Source organism: Brassica napus, chromosome A5 (genome assembly GCF_020379485.1).
Source record: "Brassica napus cultivar Da-Ae chromosome A5, Da-Ae, whole genome shotgun sequence".
In the NCBI taxonomy this organism is placed as follows: domain Eukaryota; kingdom Viridiplantae; phylum Streptophyta; class Magnoliopsida; order Brassicales; family Brassicaceae; genus Brassica; species Brassica napus.
The window spans coordinates 19,758,226-19,780,598 of NC_063438.1; the positions used below are offsets into that span (position 1 = coordinate 19,758,226).

At 28.8% G+C, this 22,373-nt stretch overlaps 1 protein-coding gene across 1 annotated transcript; it reads right to left on the reverse strand.

Annotated features, from left to right (window-relative positions):
* Positions 1 to 17,570: 17,570 nt before the first annotated feature.
* Positions 17,571 to 18,813, reverse strand: LOC106449411 (putative cysteine-rich repeat secretory protein 17). The gene is made up of 2 exons (XM_013891172.3): positions 18,281 to 18,813; positions 17,571 to 18,167 (listed from the first exon to the last, which is right to left on the reverse strand). Exons 1-2 carry the CDS (start codon positions 18,602 to 18,604, stop codon positions 17,706 to 17,708), a joined length of 786 nt encoding a protein of 261 aa, XP_013746626.1. The 5' UTR covers positions 18,605 to 18,813; the 3' UTR covers positions 17,571 to 17,705.
* Between the last annotated feature and the right edge of the window lie 3,560 nt (positions 18,814 to 22,373).

Genomic DNA, 22,373 nt, shown 5'->3' on the forward strand with positions numbered 1-22,373 from the left:
ACCTTTCTTGTCGCAGTATTCATTGAATTCATGAGACACAAATTCACCTCCTCTATCGGTTCGAAACATCTTGACCTTGCTCTGTGTTTCTTTCTCGACAAGTGTTTTGAATCTTTTGAATTTCTCAAGAGCTTCACTTTTCTCTCTCAATAATATTGTCCACATGTATCGTGTGTGATCATCTATAAGCACAAATATATACCTCTTCAGAGCCGGTGTTGTTGGTGAAATAGGACCACAAAGATCCCCGTGAACAAGCTCTAGTGGATTAGAAGCTCTAAACTTCGTTGCTTGTGGAAAAGGTTTCCTCGCTTGCTTTCCAAGTAAACAAGAAACACACTTTTCTTTCTCAATTTCGACGTTGGTTAAGCCAGTAACAAGTTTCCTTTTTGCCATCAGTTTTAGTGTGTTGATGTTTACATGGCCAAGTCGTGAGTGCCATACAGATGTTTGTGTGGCTTCAGTTATTTGTAGACAGTACATACGATCGACCTCCAAACTGACCTTGTATAGTCTGTTTCTTGATCGTGTAGTACTAACCATCAAGCTTCCGTATCTGTCATATAGCATCAGTGTCTTGTCTTTCATACTGACTTCGCAACCCACTTCAGTAGCCTGTCCCAAACTAATAATGTTGCTTCTTAATCCTGGTATATAGTAGACGTTATTCAAGATTTTCTTCTCGCCTTCCTTAAGAACAAAACGGATTGAGCCCTTTCCTTGTATGTCGATCCGAGAGTCGTCCCCAAATCTTACTTTACCGGTGATGGTCTCGTCAAGTTTGTAAAAGAACAGGCGGTTCCCACACATATGGTTACTAGCACCGTTGTCAAGATACCACACGTTCTCTGCATCAAGATCAGCCTCAAAGCTAGTAGGATTTACTTTATTCTCGTTGAGGTAGACTACTTCGTGTACCATTAATTCATCAGCATCTTGGGTGTCTTCATCTTTCTTTTCAGCCGTCTCTTGGAGCTTTAGCACTTTGTCCGGACAATCATTGGCGTAATGACCCTGTTTGTCACACTTGAAACAGGTTATGTGTGACGCATCTCCGTTTTGACGCTGTCTATATGCATCTTGCTGACTTTGAAACGTTGATCCAGTGCGACCACGACCTCTTCCTCTCCATTGAGAACGACCGCTTCGACCTCGACCTCGTCCTCCACTATAGTTTCCTCCATAACTATCTTGGCTTGTATCACCATACATCAGTTTCCCTTCGTCATGTGTTTCTTCTTCTTCTTCAGCGATCCGTTCTTCATACGCTTTCAATCTACCCACTATGTCTTCGAAGCTCGTTGTGTTGAAATCAAGAACTTGTTCAAGAGAGGCCACAATATGTATATATTTCTTCCTTGGCAAGGTCTTTAGAAACTTTTTCACAAGTTTGGATTCTTCAATGGTCTCGCCTAGTGATGCAGACTTTGATGAGATTTCAGATAGTTTCCCAACAAAGAGATCTATTGTATCTTCTTCTTTCATCTTGAGTCTATCGAATTCTGCCATTAGGGTTTGTAGTCTAGCTTCTTTGACCCTCTCAGCTCCAACATGTCTTGCCTTTATTGCATCCCAAACTCCCTTTGCTGTATCAATGTCTCCAACTTGCAAGATTAGAGCTTCGGGTATGGATTGAAATAGAAACGCTATAGCCATATTGTTCTTCTTCTCATCCTTGGATCCCGGGTCAATTGTTTCCCATACCTCACTGACCTTAAGTGCCACCTTCATTCTCATAGCCCAGACAGTATAGTTTGAAGAAGTTAACATCGGAAATTTGATGGAAGCAGGGCCGTTGTCTTTGTGCGCCATGCCGGTGTCTTTGTGTGCTACGATCTCATCCTTGTTATCACTCATGATCGATCTTTAGAACCTGCTTGCTCTGATACCAAATATAGAATCACACAAACAAGTTTAATAAGAAGTCCTTCTCTTATTCACTAAATTCAGATCACAATCACAATATCAAATCAATAACCTAAAACTCATAAGCTATGTCACATCTTGACATCTTCTTATATAGGAATCAAAGTTTCCTAAACACAATAGGTTTAACATATTTCAATATTTCCTAATCCTTATAGATTTCCATAACTCAATAGGATTAGGTAGCTTCAATCTCAAGTTACTTCAAGCTTACTCCAACAATATGCCCTTGACATAGCGTATGATCCGTTTTAGAGCGTCGAGAATTTGCACCCGAGGATGATGCATAAACAAGCAGACTTGTTTAACTGCGTACTGAATGTCTGGCAGTGTAACATTAGGTACTGCAACGGCACCGGCTAGACTTCGATACTGCGTTGGATTGTCTATGCGGCCTCCTCCCTACTGGAATGCTCCGTTCTACAACTGGCAATATGGACAGCAATGAGGTCTTTCTTGTATTTCCCTTCACTTGTATAGAAAACTACTTAAATTTTATTTTTGTTTTTATTTTCATTCCACATACTTTTTTTTTGTCATCATTTTCATTTCACATACAAAATATCAAAAAAATAATTTAAACTATTTAACAATTTTTGTAATAAGTTAAAATTATTAAATATAATAAAATATCAAGACCTCATAAGTATTTAAATGTATAATATTAATAATAAATTTTAAATTTAAATCCAAAAGAAAGTAAAAGTAGAACATCAAAATTAAAATAGACTGAAGATAACAAAAATTAAAATAATACCAAATCACATCGAATAATTTTTAATCTCTCTATCATCATTCACTTAAGTTTATTCAGATGGTATATTAAAAAAAATAACAAAATTAATAAGTCACAAATAAATTACAAAATTCAATCAAAATTCTAAAAATAACCATCATTTTTTTTTTGGTTTGTCATTTCATCATTTTGGGATTTTTTCAGCAAGGACATTTTCTAATTCATTAGAATCAATAATAAATACTGAAAACCAAATTTCTTATTTTAAATACAAAACAGATTTTAAAGCCGTAATTAAAAAAAAAATCTAAGAAAAAGGTAAAAGTTACTTATTGGTTCAACCAATGGTTCAATCAGAAATTAGGTTCCACGTTTTAACGGGTTTTTGTTATAGGACTCTTAAATAATATATTTTTTTAAACTCCAAACCAGATTATATATCGCAACACCGGGTTTGTTTGATAGTGGATCCATGTTGGGTTTCAAAACACTGCACAAAGGTGGAATACTCATTTCTTCCGTTTTTGAAACGCTATCTCATTAGGTGGTATTTTCATCTAGATGAATTTTAGATAATCAAAAATACATTTTGATAAACACTATAGATGAAATCCCAATTTTCAATAAGGAAAACTTTTATGAGAATTATTTGTATCAATTATTAATCCAGTAAGTTTTGGATTTGTAGGATTTGTTTTTTTTTAAACTGATTTTTCAAATACATAGTCCAATAAGCCCTCTAAGATATTTTGGTTAAAATCATAAGAATTAAGAAATCTATTTTTTATGTGATGACATCATTAATTAATAATAGAAATTTAAAGTGAACTTCAATCATAAATAATGCAGTGACATTTTATTGGTTAACGAATTTTTAATAAAGTTTAAATTTTTATAAAAATAGCAAAAATATCTTAGATTTTGAAATATCATTTTTTCTCTAAAAAATCTTAAATTATAAACAGATGAAGGGACAATGGGCATTTAATTCCCGAAATATTTGAAATCGGCAGTTTTAATACTCATCGGCAATTTTAATACTTAAGTATGGTTTCACATATTTATTCTCCAACTAACAGTTGACTGCGCAAAAGTGAGAACAAATAGTCAACTGTTAACTAATGAACGGAAAAATAACGGTTCCATCAACTTTTTAACGGTAGAATATTCTAATCATGATTTTGCGCAGTCAATGATTAGTTGGGGAATAAATATGCGCATTTAATACTTGAGTATTTAATTTACCGATTGAAAATACTTGAGGAATTAAAAACTCATTTTTTGCTTTATATTTCTTATAAGAATGAAAGTCACTAACATCAATCCCTTTTGAAAAAATATAAGTTAAAATATTTCCAAGTTAAAATAAAATCATTATACGAGATATTTATCTTTAGAAAGATATATTTTTTACAATGACATATAAAACAATACAAAATAATTACAGTTACATCGTATTGTTGATGTACTTCATGTTTATATCACTTTAGATGACTTTTAAAATAATTCATAGTTAGAAAGATTCATAACTTGAAATAATATACAAGATATTTAATCGCGGAAAAGGATTTATTTAGTTTATAAAAGCATATAAAATAACATAAGATAATTACATTTGCATTATATTGATAATGTACAGTATATGAATGTGTAAAGTACAGATAATTAGATGTGATTGTCTAAAGTAGAGATCCAATGTACAACATATAATTGTCTAAACAATATGAAATCATCGATAAGTGATTTTATAAACATAGAGTACATCAACAATACGAACAATACGATGCAACTATAATTATTTGTATTATTTTATACGTAATTGATAAAACTCAATTTCAAATAGATAAGACTCTCGTATATTTGTTATATCTAACTTGAGAATATTTCAAATTATGATTTTCAAAAAAAAAAGTGTTGTTTTTAATTCCTCAAGTATTTTTAATTGGCAAATTAAATACTCAAGTATTATATGCGCATATTTATTCTCTAACTAATCATTGACTGTACAAAATCATGATTTTATTCCACCGTTAAAAAGTTGACAGAAACCGTTATTTTTCCGTTCATTAGTTAATTATTGACTATTTTGTTCCCAATTTTATGCACTCAACTATTAGTTGGAGAATAAATATGCGCAAGCAGTACTTGAGTATTAAAACTGCCATTTTCAAATACTTCAGGAATTAAATGCATATTTTCCCAACAGATGAACTATATATTTTGTTTGGTGACATGGAGTTGCGCTGTAACGCTTATGTGATTCGTCCTCCTATTGCTTTCGTATCACAACTCACAAGAACACGATCATGATGTGAATTGTGATGTGGTTGTTCTTCTATGGCGGATCATCCCCTATATATTAATTGAGAATCATTTAAAAAGTTGTAACCTTAAGTTTGTAATAATCAAAAAGAGACTCTCTTTAGGTGTCAATTAATTAGAATGACAATTTAGCTTACATGGCACCTTAATAATCAATTAAAAAAAATATTGATCCAAACTCCAATTAATAGAAAACATTATATTAACCAAAATATAATAATCATGTATTTTTTTCTTTAAATAAAAGCTACAGAATTACCTAATAGGATTAATATATATGACAATTAATGATTATGAATAATAAAGATTTGATAACAATTTTTGCATCATTCTTCATTTTTGTTTAATTTTATATTATTAAAAGAAAACACTCTAAACATATAATATAAAAAATAGTTTTTTACTTATATGTTATATTTTGAATATTTTAAAACGACTTTAAATTACAAAAAAATGTTAAAAATCCCTTTGAAAATTTTGTGATCAATGGCTCATTTTTTTGTTATAACAAAATACCAATGATTATACAATTGTATTAATATGAATTTTTATTTAATAGATATTCATATTAAATTATATATATATTAATATCGTTTAAATTAAACTATGTACCATAACTATGTACCATTTAAAAATACATAAATATGTTAATTTTGAAATTTTCATTGAAAGAGTATTGAGAGTTTAATATTTTAATTTTGAAATTTGATTAGAACTGATATGAACCATCTGTTTCTTAAATGGACCTAGTACAGTTAATGATTAACTAAATGAATCATGTACATAATAAAATGTGTTTTGTTTTAAAAATTGTTGCATACCCAAAATGAATATGAGACATCATCATTTTCGTTTAAAATATTATCACAATAAAAATATAGGGTTGGGCAAAAAGTTTGAACCCATAAAAACATAACCAAGACTGATCCAAAGAATAGTACTGAACTTTAACCAAAACTAGGTGATAACCCGCGCCCTGCACGGAGCGAGAAGATTATTAAAATATTATAATTTTTAATATGTAGACATAATAAAAGTTAAAGTCATAGTAAGAAAAATATATGTAAGAAAGTATGGATTATAGCTAAGAATTTTAGTATGTCAATATAAATTTATATGCGATGACCATTAAAATTAAATTGTATATTTGTTTACATGCGGGTAAATTATAAATATAATATTAAATGAAACATAAGCAATAATCTAATAAAATATAAAAGGAACAATGTATAAAAAAAACAAAAGAAAATTAAAAATAGAATGGTGAGGAGATGGAAACGAACAGCTCTACTATTTATATCAACACGGAGCCTAGGTCTTTCCTCACCACGCCAAATTCAATCGAAGAAACCGATATTAATGATGGGAAATTAATACCGTATATACCAGTTGCCTGATTTATAAATTGCGTGATGCGTAGACGTGAAATAGGTAAGAAAAATCAGTGATGATCACGCCAAAAATATTTCAGAAATATTCCCCTATCGATTAAGGTAAGTTTTTCAATTCTTTGAATTTTGTTTCCTTGATTACGTTAACAATTCAATTGTGTTTCCTTAATATTTTGAAGCATTAAGTCTTGGGTTTAATTGGTTATTTTCGATGAATTGAATCAAAAATATCATAGAACGATTTGATATGAACATTCGTATAGGTTATGATATGAACATTATGATAAACGATTCTATATTAGTTTTATGATAAACATAGTTTGCTTGTTGCAAGATTAGTTTTATGATTTTTGATATGAACTTTAGATGTACCAAGTACTGATACAGGTTAAAGAACTTAGTTGTACCACATTTAAAGAATCAAAAATTGTACTAAAGCGTACATAACTTTAGATGAGACACTTATTTTATTACCTTATTTAAATGAAACACTTTCAAATTTTCGAACATACCATAAAGTCTCTTTTAGGAAGGAGTTAATATACTGCCTTATTTAGATCCCGGTTTTTTTTTTTGAAATCGAAATGTAATCCGAAAGTTATTTTTGAAATCCAAAATGATATAGTATAATGTAATGACCAGTGGCATTTGTTTGTAATTTTTCTAGTTCATAAAGGGTTTTTTTTAAAGTAAGTGAGAGTGTATGTGGTGATGACACCTAGGAAATGGCACTCATGTAATAAACACATGAGGCCAAGGTTTATTTCTATCAATGCTCCTCCTTTAATAAGAAAGGGATTGGTTAGATTTCCGAATGAGTTCAAAATCTATACTAATAAAAGGAACCTTTTGAAGTTCTATAGAGCGTCCACATCAATAAAAAAAGCTTCTCCCGAAAGATGACACGTGTCATAAAATCTATACTAATAAAATGAACCTTTTGAAGCTACATAGAGCGTCCACATCAGCAAAAAATAGCTTCTCCCGAAAGATGACACATGTCATAAAAATATAGTTTTACATTTTAATATTACTAATCTATCTATACTAATAAAATGGACCTTTTGAGGCTCCATAGAGCGTCCACATCAGCAAAAAAAACTTCTCCCGAAAGATGACACGTGGCATAAAATATAGTTTTACATTTTCATATTACTAATTTTCGAAAATTATAAATAATATGTAAACATACAGCATAAAAAATGAAAAAACTACATTAAAGATATGTAAGATTACCATTTTTTACTTAAAAAAATGGCTTATCTCCATAATGTAACATTACCGTTTTATAAAAAAGATACTAATAAAATTGACCTTTTGATCTATACTAATAAAATAGACCTTTTGAGGCTCCATAGAGCGTCCACATCAGCAAAAAAAACTTCTCCCAAAAGATGACACGTGGCATAAAATATAGTTTTACATTTTAATATTACTAATTTTCGAAAATTATAAATAATATGTAAACATACAGGATAAAAAATGGAAAAACTACATTAAAGATATGTAAGATTACCATTTTTCACTTAAAAAAAACGGCTTATCTCCATAATGTAACATTACCGTTTTATAAAAAAAAAATACTAATAAAATTGACCTTTTGAGGCTCCATAGATCGTCCACATCAGCAAAAAAAACTTCTCCCGAAAGATGACACGTGGCATAAAATATAGTTTTACATTTTAATATTACTAATTTTCAAAAATTATAAATAATATGTAAACATACAGCATAAAAAATGAAAAAACTACATTAAAAATATGTAAGATTACCATTTTTCACTTTAAAAAAAAAAGACGGCTTATCTTCATAATGTAACATTACCGTTTTATAAAAATAAAATAAAAAACATTATATATAATTTTGAAAATAATAAATATATGTAAAAATACAACATAAAAAATGGAAATACTACATTAAACATATGTAAGATTACCATTTTTCACTAAAAAAAAGACGGATTATCTCCATAATGTAACATTACTATTTTGTAAAAAAGAACATTATATATAATTTAGAAAATAATAAATAATATGTAAACATACAACATAAAAAATGGAAATACTACATTAAGCATATGTAAGATTACCATTTTACATTTAAAAATAACAACAATATGTAAACATACAACATAAAAAAATACAAAAACTACATTAAACATATGTAAGATTATCATTTTCACTAAAAAAACTGGCTTATCTCCATAATGTAACATTAACATTTTATATAAAAAAGAAAAAAAAACATAAATATAACTATTTGACTATTTGTCCAAGTTCTTCTATTAAACATTGCCGTTTTACATTAAAAATGGAAAAATACATTAAGATTTAAACATCTATCTTAAAATATAAAATATTGATATTAACTAAATATAAAGTATAAGAAAGAGAAATACTCAATATATAGAAAAATAGATAATAAGTAAATATTATAAATATATAAATATACGAATAATATATACAATAATAAGTAAATGCACAATTTTTAAAAAATGGAAAGAGTACATTAAATATTAAACATCTATCTTAAGATGTAAAATATAGATATTAAGTAAATATAAAGTATAAGAAAAAGAAATACACAACTTAAAAACAATGGAAAACGTATATTAAGATTTAAACATCTATCTTAAAATGTAAAATATAGATATTACCAAAATAGAAAGTATAAGAACAGGAAATACACAATTTAAAAAAATGGAAGAAGTAGTATTTAAATATCTATCTTAAAATGTAAATCTATCTTAAAATATAAAATTATTAGTTAATAGAAAGTATAAGAAATAGAAATACACAATATAAAGAAAAATAAATCATAAGTAAATATATAATATAAGTAAATACCCAATTTAAAAAATGGAAAATTACATTAAGATTTAAAAATATATCTTAAAATTTAAAATATATATTATGTAAATAGAAAGTATAACAAATGGAAATATACAATTTAAAAAAAAAAGGAAAACGTACATTAAGATTTAAACATCTATCTTAAAATGTAAAATAGAGATATTAAGTAAATAAAAAGTCATGAAATGGAAATAAACATTAAGCATTAAATATATAATATATGAATTATAAATAAATAAATAAGTAAATAATGTAAATATATAATATGTGAATTATCTATACAATAATAAGTAAATACACAACTTTTTTAAAAAATGGAAAAAGTTCATTAAGCATTAAAAATCTATCTTAAAATGTAAAATATATAATATAAGTAAATACACAATTTGAAAAAAATGGAAAAAGTACATTAAGATTTAAATATCTATTTTAAAATATAAAATATAGATATTACGTAAAAAAATATAAGAAATGGAAATAAACATTTTAAAAATTAGAAAAAGTACATTAAGATTTAAGCATTTATCTTAAAATGTACATCTATCTTAAAATGGTAGTAAATTATATAAAAATGGAAATACCACATTAAACAAAAAAAATAAAAATATATAGTTTTACATCAAGAAAGTCCCTATAAAACTTATTATTCCATCAACATCAACCTCACATTATCAAGGAAAACTTCAAATCACTCGAGCAAAAAAATGGTTCCACCATCAGCTCTTGCCATCCCAAAAACCTTTAATGACCTTGAAAGAGATTTTTTATAACAACGAACTTTTTATTAGGTGGATTCATTGTTGGGAAACCCGCAACTTCCAAAAGCCAAACTTATTCATGAGAATTGAATTGCTTTTCATAGACTCAAAGGTATTCTTACAAATTTAAAGTAATCTAATCTAGAATTTTATTGTTAATATTCATTCAAGCGTTTATCCCGAAACACTTTCTTCCTCGCCGAATCAGGTATTGGTTCATGTTGGTTTAGTATTGTTTTTGGTTTATTAACCGGTTTAGGATGATCCTATTGTAAATATAATTTAAGTTGGTTTAGCATATATTATGCTTAAAATAAATTAAATTAAATAATAGTAATATTAAGCTTAAAATATAACTTTTGAGAGTTTTCAAATATAGTTTACAGAACATTATAGGTGATGAATTTAATTTATTCAATTCGTTTATTACTTAAAACTAAGTTTTTTTAAAAACATACAGAGTTATAAATATCAATGATGGATTGGTGAGTATAACGTGAAGACAAAAATATAAATATTTGATTTTCAAGATAAGAAATTCAGCTTTTATTCAGTTACTCAATATATAATACCTTAAATTTTTTTTTTAAATATACATAATTTATATATATACATATATTAATCTTCCAAACTTAAACTATTATATTATATATGAATAATGTTTTTAAATAAAAATAATTTCTGATTTAAAAAAAATAAAAACAACAAATGGTTATTTTCAAATAATGGATGTAATTTACATTATACTATCATTTAACAAGTATTAGATACGTTTTAATATATCATTATTTTCTATTTCCAGAAAACAATAAATTGTTAAACATCAATATCATCTAGGTTAAGTATACGAACATCACAAATTCAAACATCACAAAAAATATTTACATAAACAATATTCAAAAGAATAGTTATATACTTAATATTTCAAAATCAAAGATAGTTTTGCTAAAATTGTACTTACCTGGGCAAGGAAATCGACCATATTTTTACGGATCAATCGATTGTTGAGCATGTGGTCGATTCAAAAATACTCTGCAGTTTAATTAAATATCTAAAACATTTATTCCAACACTTAACATATAGTTTTGCTAAATATGATAACTAGATAGCCAACAAAATTACAAAAAAATATTTAAATAGTAAAAAATATGTTAATTTAACGTGTTAAAATTTAAAAACAAATTTTAATTATGACGTGCATCTTAACGTTTATATAAATATATATCATAACCTAAATATAAATGATTTAACAACTTAAATTAGAAAAAAATAAAAAAATCCCGGGCGTAGCCCGGATTAATCCCTAGTCTTTATATATAAAAGAGACTTTCAATCTCTCCTGGTGATGCCAACAAGGACGACACGTCATCAATTCGTTCAAGGAGAGCGCGACACCTGTCCTCATTAAACAAAACGCAGCGCTCCAACCTAATTCTCGCCTTTGTTCATGCGAGTCTGATTTCGGCGAGAATGACGATCGATAGTTCTCGCTCTGTCTGTAACGGAACTCGACTTTAATGGCATTAATACAGACGCAGTACGAGCCCTTCGATGCGGCGTTTCCGTCGGCGAGTCTCTGCTATAAATTTGCTCTATGACTGCGATGTTTGGCCTCACCCTAACGCATTCAGAGAAGCTCAACTCTGTCAGCGACAATCTGTACCAATAGATCGGAGAAGTTGCGAATCCATATAAGAAGGTAATCTTTGTAATTGGCCAAACCTTGGCTCCTTTTGTTGAAGACAACTGCATCCCCTGTTTCGGGTTTGGCCGCTGTGAGTTTGTTTCCCTATAAAAATCTTATCTTCGATCTATACTACTCACTATGTTTTCTTCCATCATTATTCAGCAACGAACCATGACGAGAAAGTCTTCAGCTTCCACTGTGACAGGTAAAGTTTAAAGCTTTTTAAAAGAAAGAAAAAAACAGATTTTGGATACTTAATGTGAAGGTCACGTTCTGAATGTGAAGGTGACAAGAGGTTTGGCTATGACCTAGGAAGAACTCAGTCAACAAGAGAAATCAACTATGGAAGCCATTGTTGACGAGAGGTAAAAGAACGTGCAATATTTTCTTCTTAAATTCAGCAACTTTGTTTTTCCACAAGCTAACTTTCTGGAGTTCCTTTAACATTGCAGCTCATATGCTTTGTCGATTGTTATAGTCAGTGTTGGAGACGTCCCATGGGCAGACATGAGGAAGTTCGATGACATGATCCCTAAGCGTGAATTCAATAACTTTCTTCTCCGATTTGAAGTCCGCCAAGAATTTTTTTTCTCCGATTTGAAGTCAGGTAACACCAGTTCTGGCTCCCAATACTGCAAAATTTTGTTCCTTTTCTAGAGTAACAGTGTTTTGATTCCCTTAGATTGCAGGCTAAACTTGCTCTAGAGGCTCTTGAATTTCCTGTGGGGGTATCTAATTTTTTTTACTTTTCTTTATCCCAGTTGCTCTTTCTCGATACTATTATCAATTAAATTATTATCTTTCTGTTTGTCTGGATCAGATGTGTCATTCTTGAGGAGGATAACATCGTTGCTTCAGGGCTTAACCGAACTAATGAGACAGGCAATGTAATCTTTTATAAACTTTCACCTATTTCTCTGTATGAGTAACTCTGAAACATAAAACAATGCGATGACATAGAGTGTTTATTGATTGTCATGTTGGTTGCTTCGTCTATGCTACTTAATAAGTCGTTTGTTATAATTTTGTTCAGAGAGGCCACAAGACATGCAGAGATGAAGCAATCGATGAACTTATTGGACAATGGCAAAAAGATAGACTTTCACCTTCACAAGTCGCTGAGAAATTCTCGAAATGCGTTCTTTACGTAACATGTGAACCTTGCATAATGTGTGCATCGACCCTATCCTTCCTCGGTATGATTCCTTAACATGAACTTGAAATGTTTTTTCTGTTTGTTTGTTTGTTCCTGATATGATATTTTCTTTAATCGAAGGTATAAAGGAAGTATATTATGCATGCGGAAATGATAAATTTGGGGGTTGTGGTTCCATATTTTTGCTTCACTTAGAGAGTTCTTAGACATAAGATATCCTTTGTAGACCCTAAATATCACACTACAAACTTATTAGAAAAAAATCGGCCTTATTAATTGAAGTCTGTGATCTCTGTTTTTTTTATAGTGAAGAAGCTCAAAGAGGAAAAGTGCAGAGGAATAATGGCAGACGCAGCTGTATCTCTTTTCAACTCTGTTCTTTGATGAAACATCTTAAACACAGTTTTTTTTTTTGTAGTTTAAGCCCCAAAGCCACACCGCCCTGTAGTTCAAAGAGAGAGGACTTAGCCTCTTAGACGCGGACATGGTTTGAAAATTGGAGTTTCTGATTAAAATATGAAGAAGTTGAGGTGGAGGTTGTCAAATGATGATTCTATGTTTGTTTTTGCTACATTTGGCACATGAAACGTTATCAATTACATCCAAAACAATTGTATATCCGCCTAAGTTGGAGCTCTCAATCTCAAGCTACTAAGTTAGTTTTCTAACTTAAGGAATTAGTTGTATGTGACTGTAAAGTTTTATTTTTGTACGGGTAGATGATAGACATGACCATCATTAGAAGAATAAAAGATTAACTCAGCTTTTATTTTATCCTTGGATCAAATCTCTGTTTCTATCTCTTTCCTTTAACCCTGACAAGCAACACTCTTAACATACTTATTTTTTCTACCCATATTGGTTGGTTTTATGGTTAATTTGTCAAGTAAACATACAAGTGTTTAAAAGGCATGTATAGTTGATATTTATAACGAAAAGAAAGATGGCAAGTTAAATAAAGGTGTGTAGAGAAGCTGAACTATGCGCTGCTGCTGAGTGAAATGCAACTTGGACAGGAAACAAAGGTGGGAGAATACATATTGAAGCCAAAGACAATTGAAAGAGAGAAGACTTTCGTTATTCTGGACATCCCGCAATGTTTTTTAAAAAATGCTTCATAATGTAAATTTATATAAAATAACTTTTTTTTTCTAACTTCTCGCCCGTAGGGCGGGCCGACCCTAGTTTTAGTATATAGAGAACCGGAACCGGAACCAGACCCAATCCAAACCAGAATATTTTAGGTATCCGAATATATCCGAACAAGATTTATATACTTAAAAATATTAATTATTTTTAAATTTAGTATCTAAAATAATATAGAAAATATATAAGACGTTTTTATGTTGTCCAAAATACTTAGAATTATATACAAATAGTTATAAGTACATATTTAAAATAGCTAAACGATACTTATAATACCTAAAATGCTTAAAAAATCTATTGATTTCCTCTCTAAATATTTAAGCTAAACCAATTTTTATGTTAAGTTTAAGTATTTTTGGCATGCATTATTCAAATTTATATGTTATATATATATATTTTTTAGATTTTGAAAAATTTAAAGTATATATGAACTTTAATTTTTGGGAAAAAATTAAATAGATTATCCGAACCCAAACCCGCAAAGATCTGAACTGAACCAAACCCTTAAAGATCTGAATCGAACCAAATGGTACTCGAATGTCCACCTCTAATCAAATGTAAAATAAGTTATTGGTAACAAAATGTATATTATTTATAATATTTAAGTACAATATGTTTTTAAAAAACTCACTCCGTGCAGGGCGCGAGTTATCATCTAGTTTACAATTATATCTCAAATAAAAATAAAATTGAAAAACTACGAGAAAAGAACCTTAAAGATATTTGATTAAATCATAAGAAATTAGATGATAACCCGTGCACATGCGCGAAATGAGTTTTTATAATAATTTTGTTCATTAAATGGGTTTAACATTTTATAAATGACAATTATAAAATGACGAATACAAATGTTGGTCTCTTAAATATATCATCGTTATTGAATAGTTAACATATTACTTCTCATTTTAATTAATTTTAAGACTTCATATGCACAAAAAAATTAAGTTTTGCGGCTGAAATAAATCGTCTAACCAAATAGGCAACATCGATTATATAAGGACGAAAGGGGATTAGGTTTTCTGCTCTCGATTTGTTTACTATTGACTCTCCATAAGTGATTTCATTTTCTACCTCCATAAAATTGTACTTTAGTTCTTGTATTTGTTTCATTGATATGAGTTTAGTTTCTTTTTAACTTTTTCTATAAATTTGTTGAATTACATAAGTGTCAATTTAAAAAGGTGGACATCTTTATAAATTATTTCCACTTCAGATACATATCTAAGAATAAAAATTTGAAAAAAGTCACTGGCAAACTATATTAACAGGTTAGTGTTAAAATCTAATATATCAAGCTATTATAGAATATAATTGCAGACTCGAAATATAAATATTTATCTAGTATATATTCACCAGTTCGGTCTTAAAATCATCTAATTATAGAATAACAAAACAAGTTACTTATTTTATTAGCCTACACTTTTGAGGTTTAGTTACTTAAGAGTATATAGATAAAAATATATATGATACTTTACCATTCTAATATATGTAAACTATTTATAAACTAAGAACTGTTTGATTTATTAAATGATAAACCAAAACACTTATAATAAATAGTTCAAATCTCTCATTCTTACAATTATAATAGCTAGATAGGGTATCACGGTGAAACAATTCAAATCTCTCATTCTTCAAACAAACTCAAAAGGAGATGATTGAAATCTTGTCATGATATTTCATTAAAAGCTTTTTAATAATAAAAATCAAGACTAAATTATTTAATCTGAATGAAATAATATATATAGTGCTTCCAATATTAAAAATCACTTCGATTTGAAGAAGTGTGTTTCTGAGATTGTCAGGATTAAATAAAATATCATAAACCACGTATTTAAAAAATAATTTGTATACATAAAAGTATATACATTATAGTAAGCACATAAATCAAAACCAATACTTTTTCTTATTTATAATCACGTTTTTGGTAAATAAATCAAAACAAATATTTTATTTACTTTATATGATATAAATTAAACTTTATAGATATTGACATAGATATATAGTATATTTTTATATAAATACTTATTATTGACACTTCCTAATCATTTGATTTTTTAACATTTGTATATTTGTTGTAACAAAAATTTAAACCGTTAATTACAAAACTTTAATGTGAGATTTTTCAATACAAATTTCAAAATTAAAATATTAAAATCTCAATAATTTTTCACTGAAAATTTTGAAATTAACATATTTATATATTTTAATATAGCTATAATTCATTTCAAATGATATATATATATATCTATAATATGAATATCTATTAATGAGATTTCATATTCATACAATTTATTTGGGTGAGCATTTTATCTGATACTTGAACCCATATATGAATCCGATCCAAAAATCTGAATCGAAGTAGTAAAATACCCGAACAGTTATTGAATTCGGAATGATTGGATATCCAAACCCAAACAGGTAATATCCGAACCGAACGGGTAATATCCGAACCCGAATAGATATCCGAAGATAACCAAACATAATTAAAATTAACCATATATATTTAGTTTACTTCTCTCATTTTATTTTAAATACTTATATTAATGATGCAAATTGCTCAAAAGTAGATAATATACATATAATTATGGAAAAAATCATTTGCTACTCACTTAAAATATATATCAAACTCTTTTTTCTTACATTAATAAAAGTTGAATCTAAAGTTTCAAAACAACAACTAAATTAGTGTTTTTATGTTTTAAATTTTTTATCTCCAAACTTATTAATAGTTTAATCTTTTAAAAATTAGAAAACCAGTTAAGTTAAAAATATAATTTTGATACACAAAGATTAAACAATGAATAATTTATTTATTTTTTCTTCAAAATTTAAATATCTGAATCCGACCCAAAATATCCGAACCCGAACATAAAATACCCGAACCCGACCCGATGTGTAGAAATACCCGAACGGGTCCTATACCTTTATACTGAAATACCCGAACAGGTCCTATACCTTTATACTGAAATATCCAAAAAATCCAAAATACCCGATACGAACCCGAATGTGTATCCGAACGCTCGTCCTCTACGATATATGATCATTTGTATCTAGATTGAACAGAAAAAAGTTAAACCATTGATCACAAAATTTTCAATGTGAGACTTTTACCATTTTTAGTAATTTATAGTTGGTTTTAAAATTCAAAATATAACATATAATAAAAAATATATTTTTCATTATATGCATAATATGATTGTTTAATATATGTTAATAATATAAAATTAAACAAAAAAGATATATGATACAAAAATTGTTATCAAAAAGTATTATTCATAATCATTAATTGTATATATATATATATTATATTAGGTAATTCCGTAGCTTTTATTTAAAGAAAGAAAAAATATTCTTTTATATACTACTAATTAATTTGATAGTTAATTTAATAAGAAGCATAGTATATGTTTATATGGACCAACTTATTTTTTTAACAATTTTAAGAATCATCTTCGTGATGACATGTGACTAAGAAAACATGTTGTAATGCTCTATGATTAAAATATATCAGATAGACTTCTCTCGGTGCACAAAAAAAAATCTCTCAATAAGAGAAAAGGTAGAGAAAACACTTTTTCAAGCATAAAGCAACAAAATAGACGAGCATTCTCTTATTCAGTCATTATTTTGTTGTTTTATTCTTTTGAACATTCATGAAAAAAGAGTTGCACTTGATGTTACATAACCTTTTGATTGAAAAATATTCCAAAAAAAAATATTTATTTAACTCTTTAAATATTCCGGACCTGCTTGGCAATAAAAGGGTAAAACTCAAACCTAAAAGTACAGCTTCTACTCATAAATCTCGCTCCTCGTTTATCATTCAAGCAAAATTGAAAATGAATGCTATTAAACACCAGACACTCTTCACAAGCTTTTTCGGGTATGTCTTTCGTACATTGCACCATTCCATACATCATATCACCCTTGAACCTCGTCTCCCCGACAGCGTACAATGGTGATGTTTTTGGGTCATTATTATCAACACGGATGGCTAAAGTCGTCAGATTGTCCATGAAAATATTCCAAGTCCTTATAAACGCGAGTTTATCTCCTCCCAACTTCTTAGCGTTCGACATACAAAAATTATTGTCGTAATCGATCTGCCCAGTAGAATATTTGGTATCAAACGAGAGAAGACATTGGTCATACCATATTATTTTCGCCTTGTACCACGGACATCTCCTATGAAGCTGTAATATACATATTAAATATTCGCGCTACAATCAGTAACGGGATTCCACGAGACTATTAACATATAATAAAGCAGTTTTTTTGTCTGATGCTAATATTGATGTGACATTACCGCAGCAACGGCGGTGGCATAGCAGTCGCGGCATTTGCTCCCATAGGAGTCGCCGCGGCATTGGAGGATAGCGGAAAACCCATCAGAGCCTAACATGGTGTAACCTTCTTTATTGCCACTGTCGGAATAGAAATTTTTGATGGTCAATTTTAACTGTTTCTCGTACTCACTTCCCGGCTTGTATTTTCCTTTACTAACCAAGCATTTGTGGTTGAGATACGCATTGGTCGTGTTTAAGGGTAATTCGCTGTTTATAAGGAGAAGTTGCATGGCAAAGACATGGATCAAAATGACGCTTTTTGATACAGATGATGAAGAGTACATTGTTTTGGATTATTTTTCTCAAAGTGGGGTTTTATAGTAGATGATTTGTTGGGATTGATGTTCATGTAAGGGACTCTTAGTGATTTAGATACTGAATTAATGTATGCCGTATATATAGATGGTTCATTGTTTTTGGTTACCCAATAGAAAAGAAGTTGTTTGAAAAGGCCAGTTTGTAGAAAATAAAGTTTATACTTTGCGAGGAGAGGAGAGAAGAGTTGAAGGTTGGGAGTTGAGACTTACTTGTGGCGACAAGAAGGCCGACTAAAATGTAAAAGTTCAAAGGTGTGACTTAATTCACGCGATTCGTACGGTGCCAACCTGAAATGAAGGAATTCATTTGTTAATTTATTATTACCAGATTCTTACTTTTTTAGGTAACATAGGTGTGACTTAATTTATTTTTTTCTTTTTATAATCCTCTTTATCATACAACCCAATGATTTTATTTTGAATGCATCTTTGGTTTGTCAGTGCTTGTTAAAATTTTGTATTTCTATTTCTTTTCGTATGCCACATATTCTTATTTTTATGTTCTCAATATTGTTCTATGTCAAGATAATCAATTTCTGAGAGATGGCCAGAACTTCCTCATATGATTTTGTCAAATCATTTTATACTTTCTCAGGAGTCTTCTGTAGATTATTTATTTTTTCATTCCCATAAAGTGGTTAATTTCGCCTTCAAACCAAAATTTTGTGTCAGCATATATATATTTTGTCTACTGTCACAGCAATATGCATTGTAGCCCTCTTCGCCAATCTATCTTTTATCAAACTGGAACTGTTTTTTCTCTTATAACTATATTATCAATCAAAGCTACGATCGGAAATCATACTTAAATATTCGACATATTAACATGGAAATAGGTTATGTCAATTCCCGAATGCCAATCGAACTGACATCTGATAACTTGTAAACGACCTTCGAAACCTGGCTCTGATACTAATTAAAGTTGCACAAACACAAAGATTATAAGAACTAGCACTTCTTATTAGATTTAAAAACTCTCTCTAAACTAAACCTTTCAATGTGTTTCTCTTGATGGAACATCTCTCCATGAGAACTCTTTATATATGAAGAAGCTACATCTTTTTCTAAGGACAAAGCTACATCTTTTCCTAATAATAATATGGAAACATTCTTAAGCTCGATATGTTTTCCTTTTTCTTTAACCCATCAAACTTCACTTTAATGAGTTAACTTGCTCCTCAAGTTAATTCGAATTATCCAACATTACTTAGGGTTAGGAACTCAATCAATCCACAATTCTCAGTCATGTTAACAGAGTTCCGCCCTGTTTCTTTTTAATGATTACCAGCTATATCATTGAGATCTTCAGTAACAAACCATGGTTCATCCCAGTTTATACATGTTTTTGTCAATCTTTTCCAAACCTGGTCCATTAAGTTTTGCATTGTGTCAGCATAGACAAATTACATAAATATGTGCTTGCCATTATGTTCTGTTTCAATGTTTAATATCTGATTATTCGTGAAAACAATACTGACCATATAATTTCAATCAAATAACAGAGCTAAAACTTTGTTTTTCCCCGGTGATCTATAAGATGAATGTACCCAAAATAAAACTGAAAGCTTTGTACAAAATCAAACTTTTACTTGGTTTGAAAATAAAAATAATAGAAACTTTGGTTTGTGTTTTAACCATATTTTCCTCAAATAGCTTATAGTCTAACTACTATCTGGTCCTTGACAGTTTCAACTCAAAATTTTCATTTTGTCTACTTCGGCAATCAAGTGAAAGTTCTAATGGAAATACCATACCACAAATGTCTCATCCAAATTACTAAATGGATGTGCGTATTGAGGCCTTGTACGATTGACATTGTATTATTATCCTTATACATAGGGCTGTTCAATATGGTAAAACTGAACCATACCGAACCGAACCGAACCGAAATAGACAATATGGTTTGGTTTTGGTATATACCATATAAACCGAATGGATATAATTTTATAAAAACCGTAGGATTTGGATATGGTTTGGTATATAACCGATTAAACCGAATAAACCGAATAAAACCGATTAAAAGTAGAAACATGTAAATATGTATCTATTTTATAACAATACATGAAAACCTATTTGTTACATAAGTTAAATTTGTGTTAATAACTATTACCATAATTTTATAGTAATAAAAAACCTTAATTTGTAAAACACTTGAACTATAACTAAATAACAATACATCGCAATTCAGACATCTTATTTCTAAGTCTTTTTTTATCTTTTTGATTTATTTTAGTCTTCACTAAATTAATATGAAGATTATAAATTTGATGGACAATAATTAATGGAAAATTTTCAATTGAAAAAGCATGACTTTAATGAACACTAAATATGGAAGAGTGAAAAAACTTTTCTTTCATGTTTGTGTTTTGTTTCATATTTTTATTTTCAAAATTTCAAGCTTTGATTTTAGTTATAGATTTGATTATTTTATTTGATGGTAGAAGCATTTTTATTTTTTTGTTCATTTATTTGAACATGTAATATATTTTTAATAAATAACTGTGTTGACAATATGACTCTAAAATTCATATAATATGATCTCAAACAAAATAATTATGTTTTTTGGTATAAAACCGAATAAACCGAAAACCGACAGTATATAAACCGAACCGAACCGAAGTAAATATGGATTTAGAATGATATTTATATTTTACTAACCGAAATACCGAAAACCGAAAAAAACCGAACCGAAACCGAACCGATATCCGGATTGAACACCCCTACTTATACATTCTGGTTTCCTGAGGACATAAATTTTTATTCCAAAAATATTTGTATCAACCCCATCTATTCCTAACAAAAGTCTACCAATATCATCCCACACATATACCCCTTATCAAACATTCTCTCTTGTTTTGTGCGTTGTTCCTGATGTATCCAGAAACTTTTTTCTGCCATCTTTAGTGCCTCTTGATTCAAGTTGTTAAAACACATATAATATAATAAACAAAGGTGGTCAACCTCTGTATCCAAGATAGTAAAAATGTATTAATACACCAAGTTCCGTGAATCATTTTTTGTACAGGTGAATACGTAACCACCATTGTAAGAGACCTCGTTAAACATTTGATACTCCTACCCCTGCACTTCCCGGAGATTTAAAACCAAAAGGGTCACAAATCATCCTGATGTCCTGTGCAGACAGAGGTAACAGAAAGATATTTCCCAGTCACTGTGTAAACACATTTTTCCCTTTTTCTCACAGAAATATATCAATATTATTAAAACATGATCACTCTTATTTTCTGCCCTTACCTCTACCTGGTATCTATATTATTAAAAGAGAAGTACAAAATAGAAATACCCCTTAGTTTTACCACTTATTTACATTAGAATGCCATTGAAATATTTATTGAGCCTATATTTAAGCATGTTTGTATTTTTCTAATTTAAATAATAGATTTAAGCATTTGATGTCTTTCCAAAATTTAAATAATAGATTTCCTTCATCAAATCATAACCAAAATAAATTTTCTACTATATTTCGTAATAACATATTCAATATTTTTAATACTTATAAGTAATAAATAATAAAATAAAAAATCACTCATCATAATCAATTTATATAACATATAAATAAAATATAAAATAGTTTATTCATATATTAGTATAATGCTTTCATAATATAAGTCCAATTAGTTATAAATATTGGATTTGTTTATATGATACATTGTGATATAATAGACGATTAAAATCACAAAATATAATTATTCAAAGTAATAAATAAAATTGTTAT

What these genes read in the sequence shown, in the direction of transcription:
- LOC106449411 (XM_013891172.3), bottom strand. Translation starts at nt 18,604, where the DNA reads ATGTACTCTTCATCATCTGTATCAAAAAGCGTCATTTTGATCCATGTC. An exon ending in ATGCCACCGCCGTTGCTGCG is followed by an intron (nt 18,168 to 18,280) that starts GTAATGTCACAT and finishes TGTATATTACAG; the next exon opens with CTTCATAGGAGATGTCCGTG.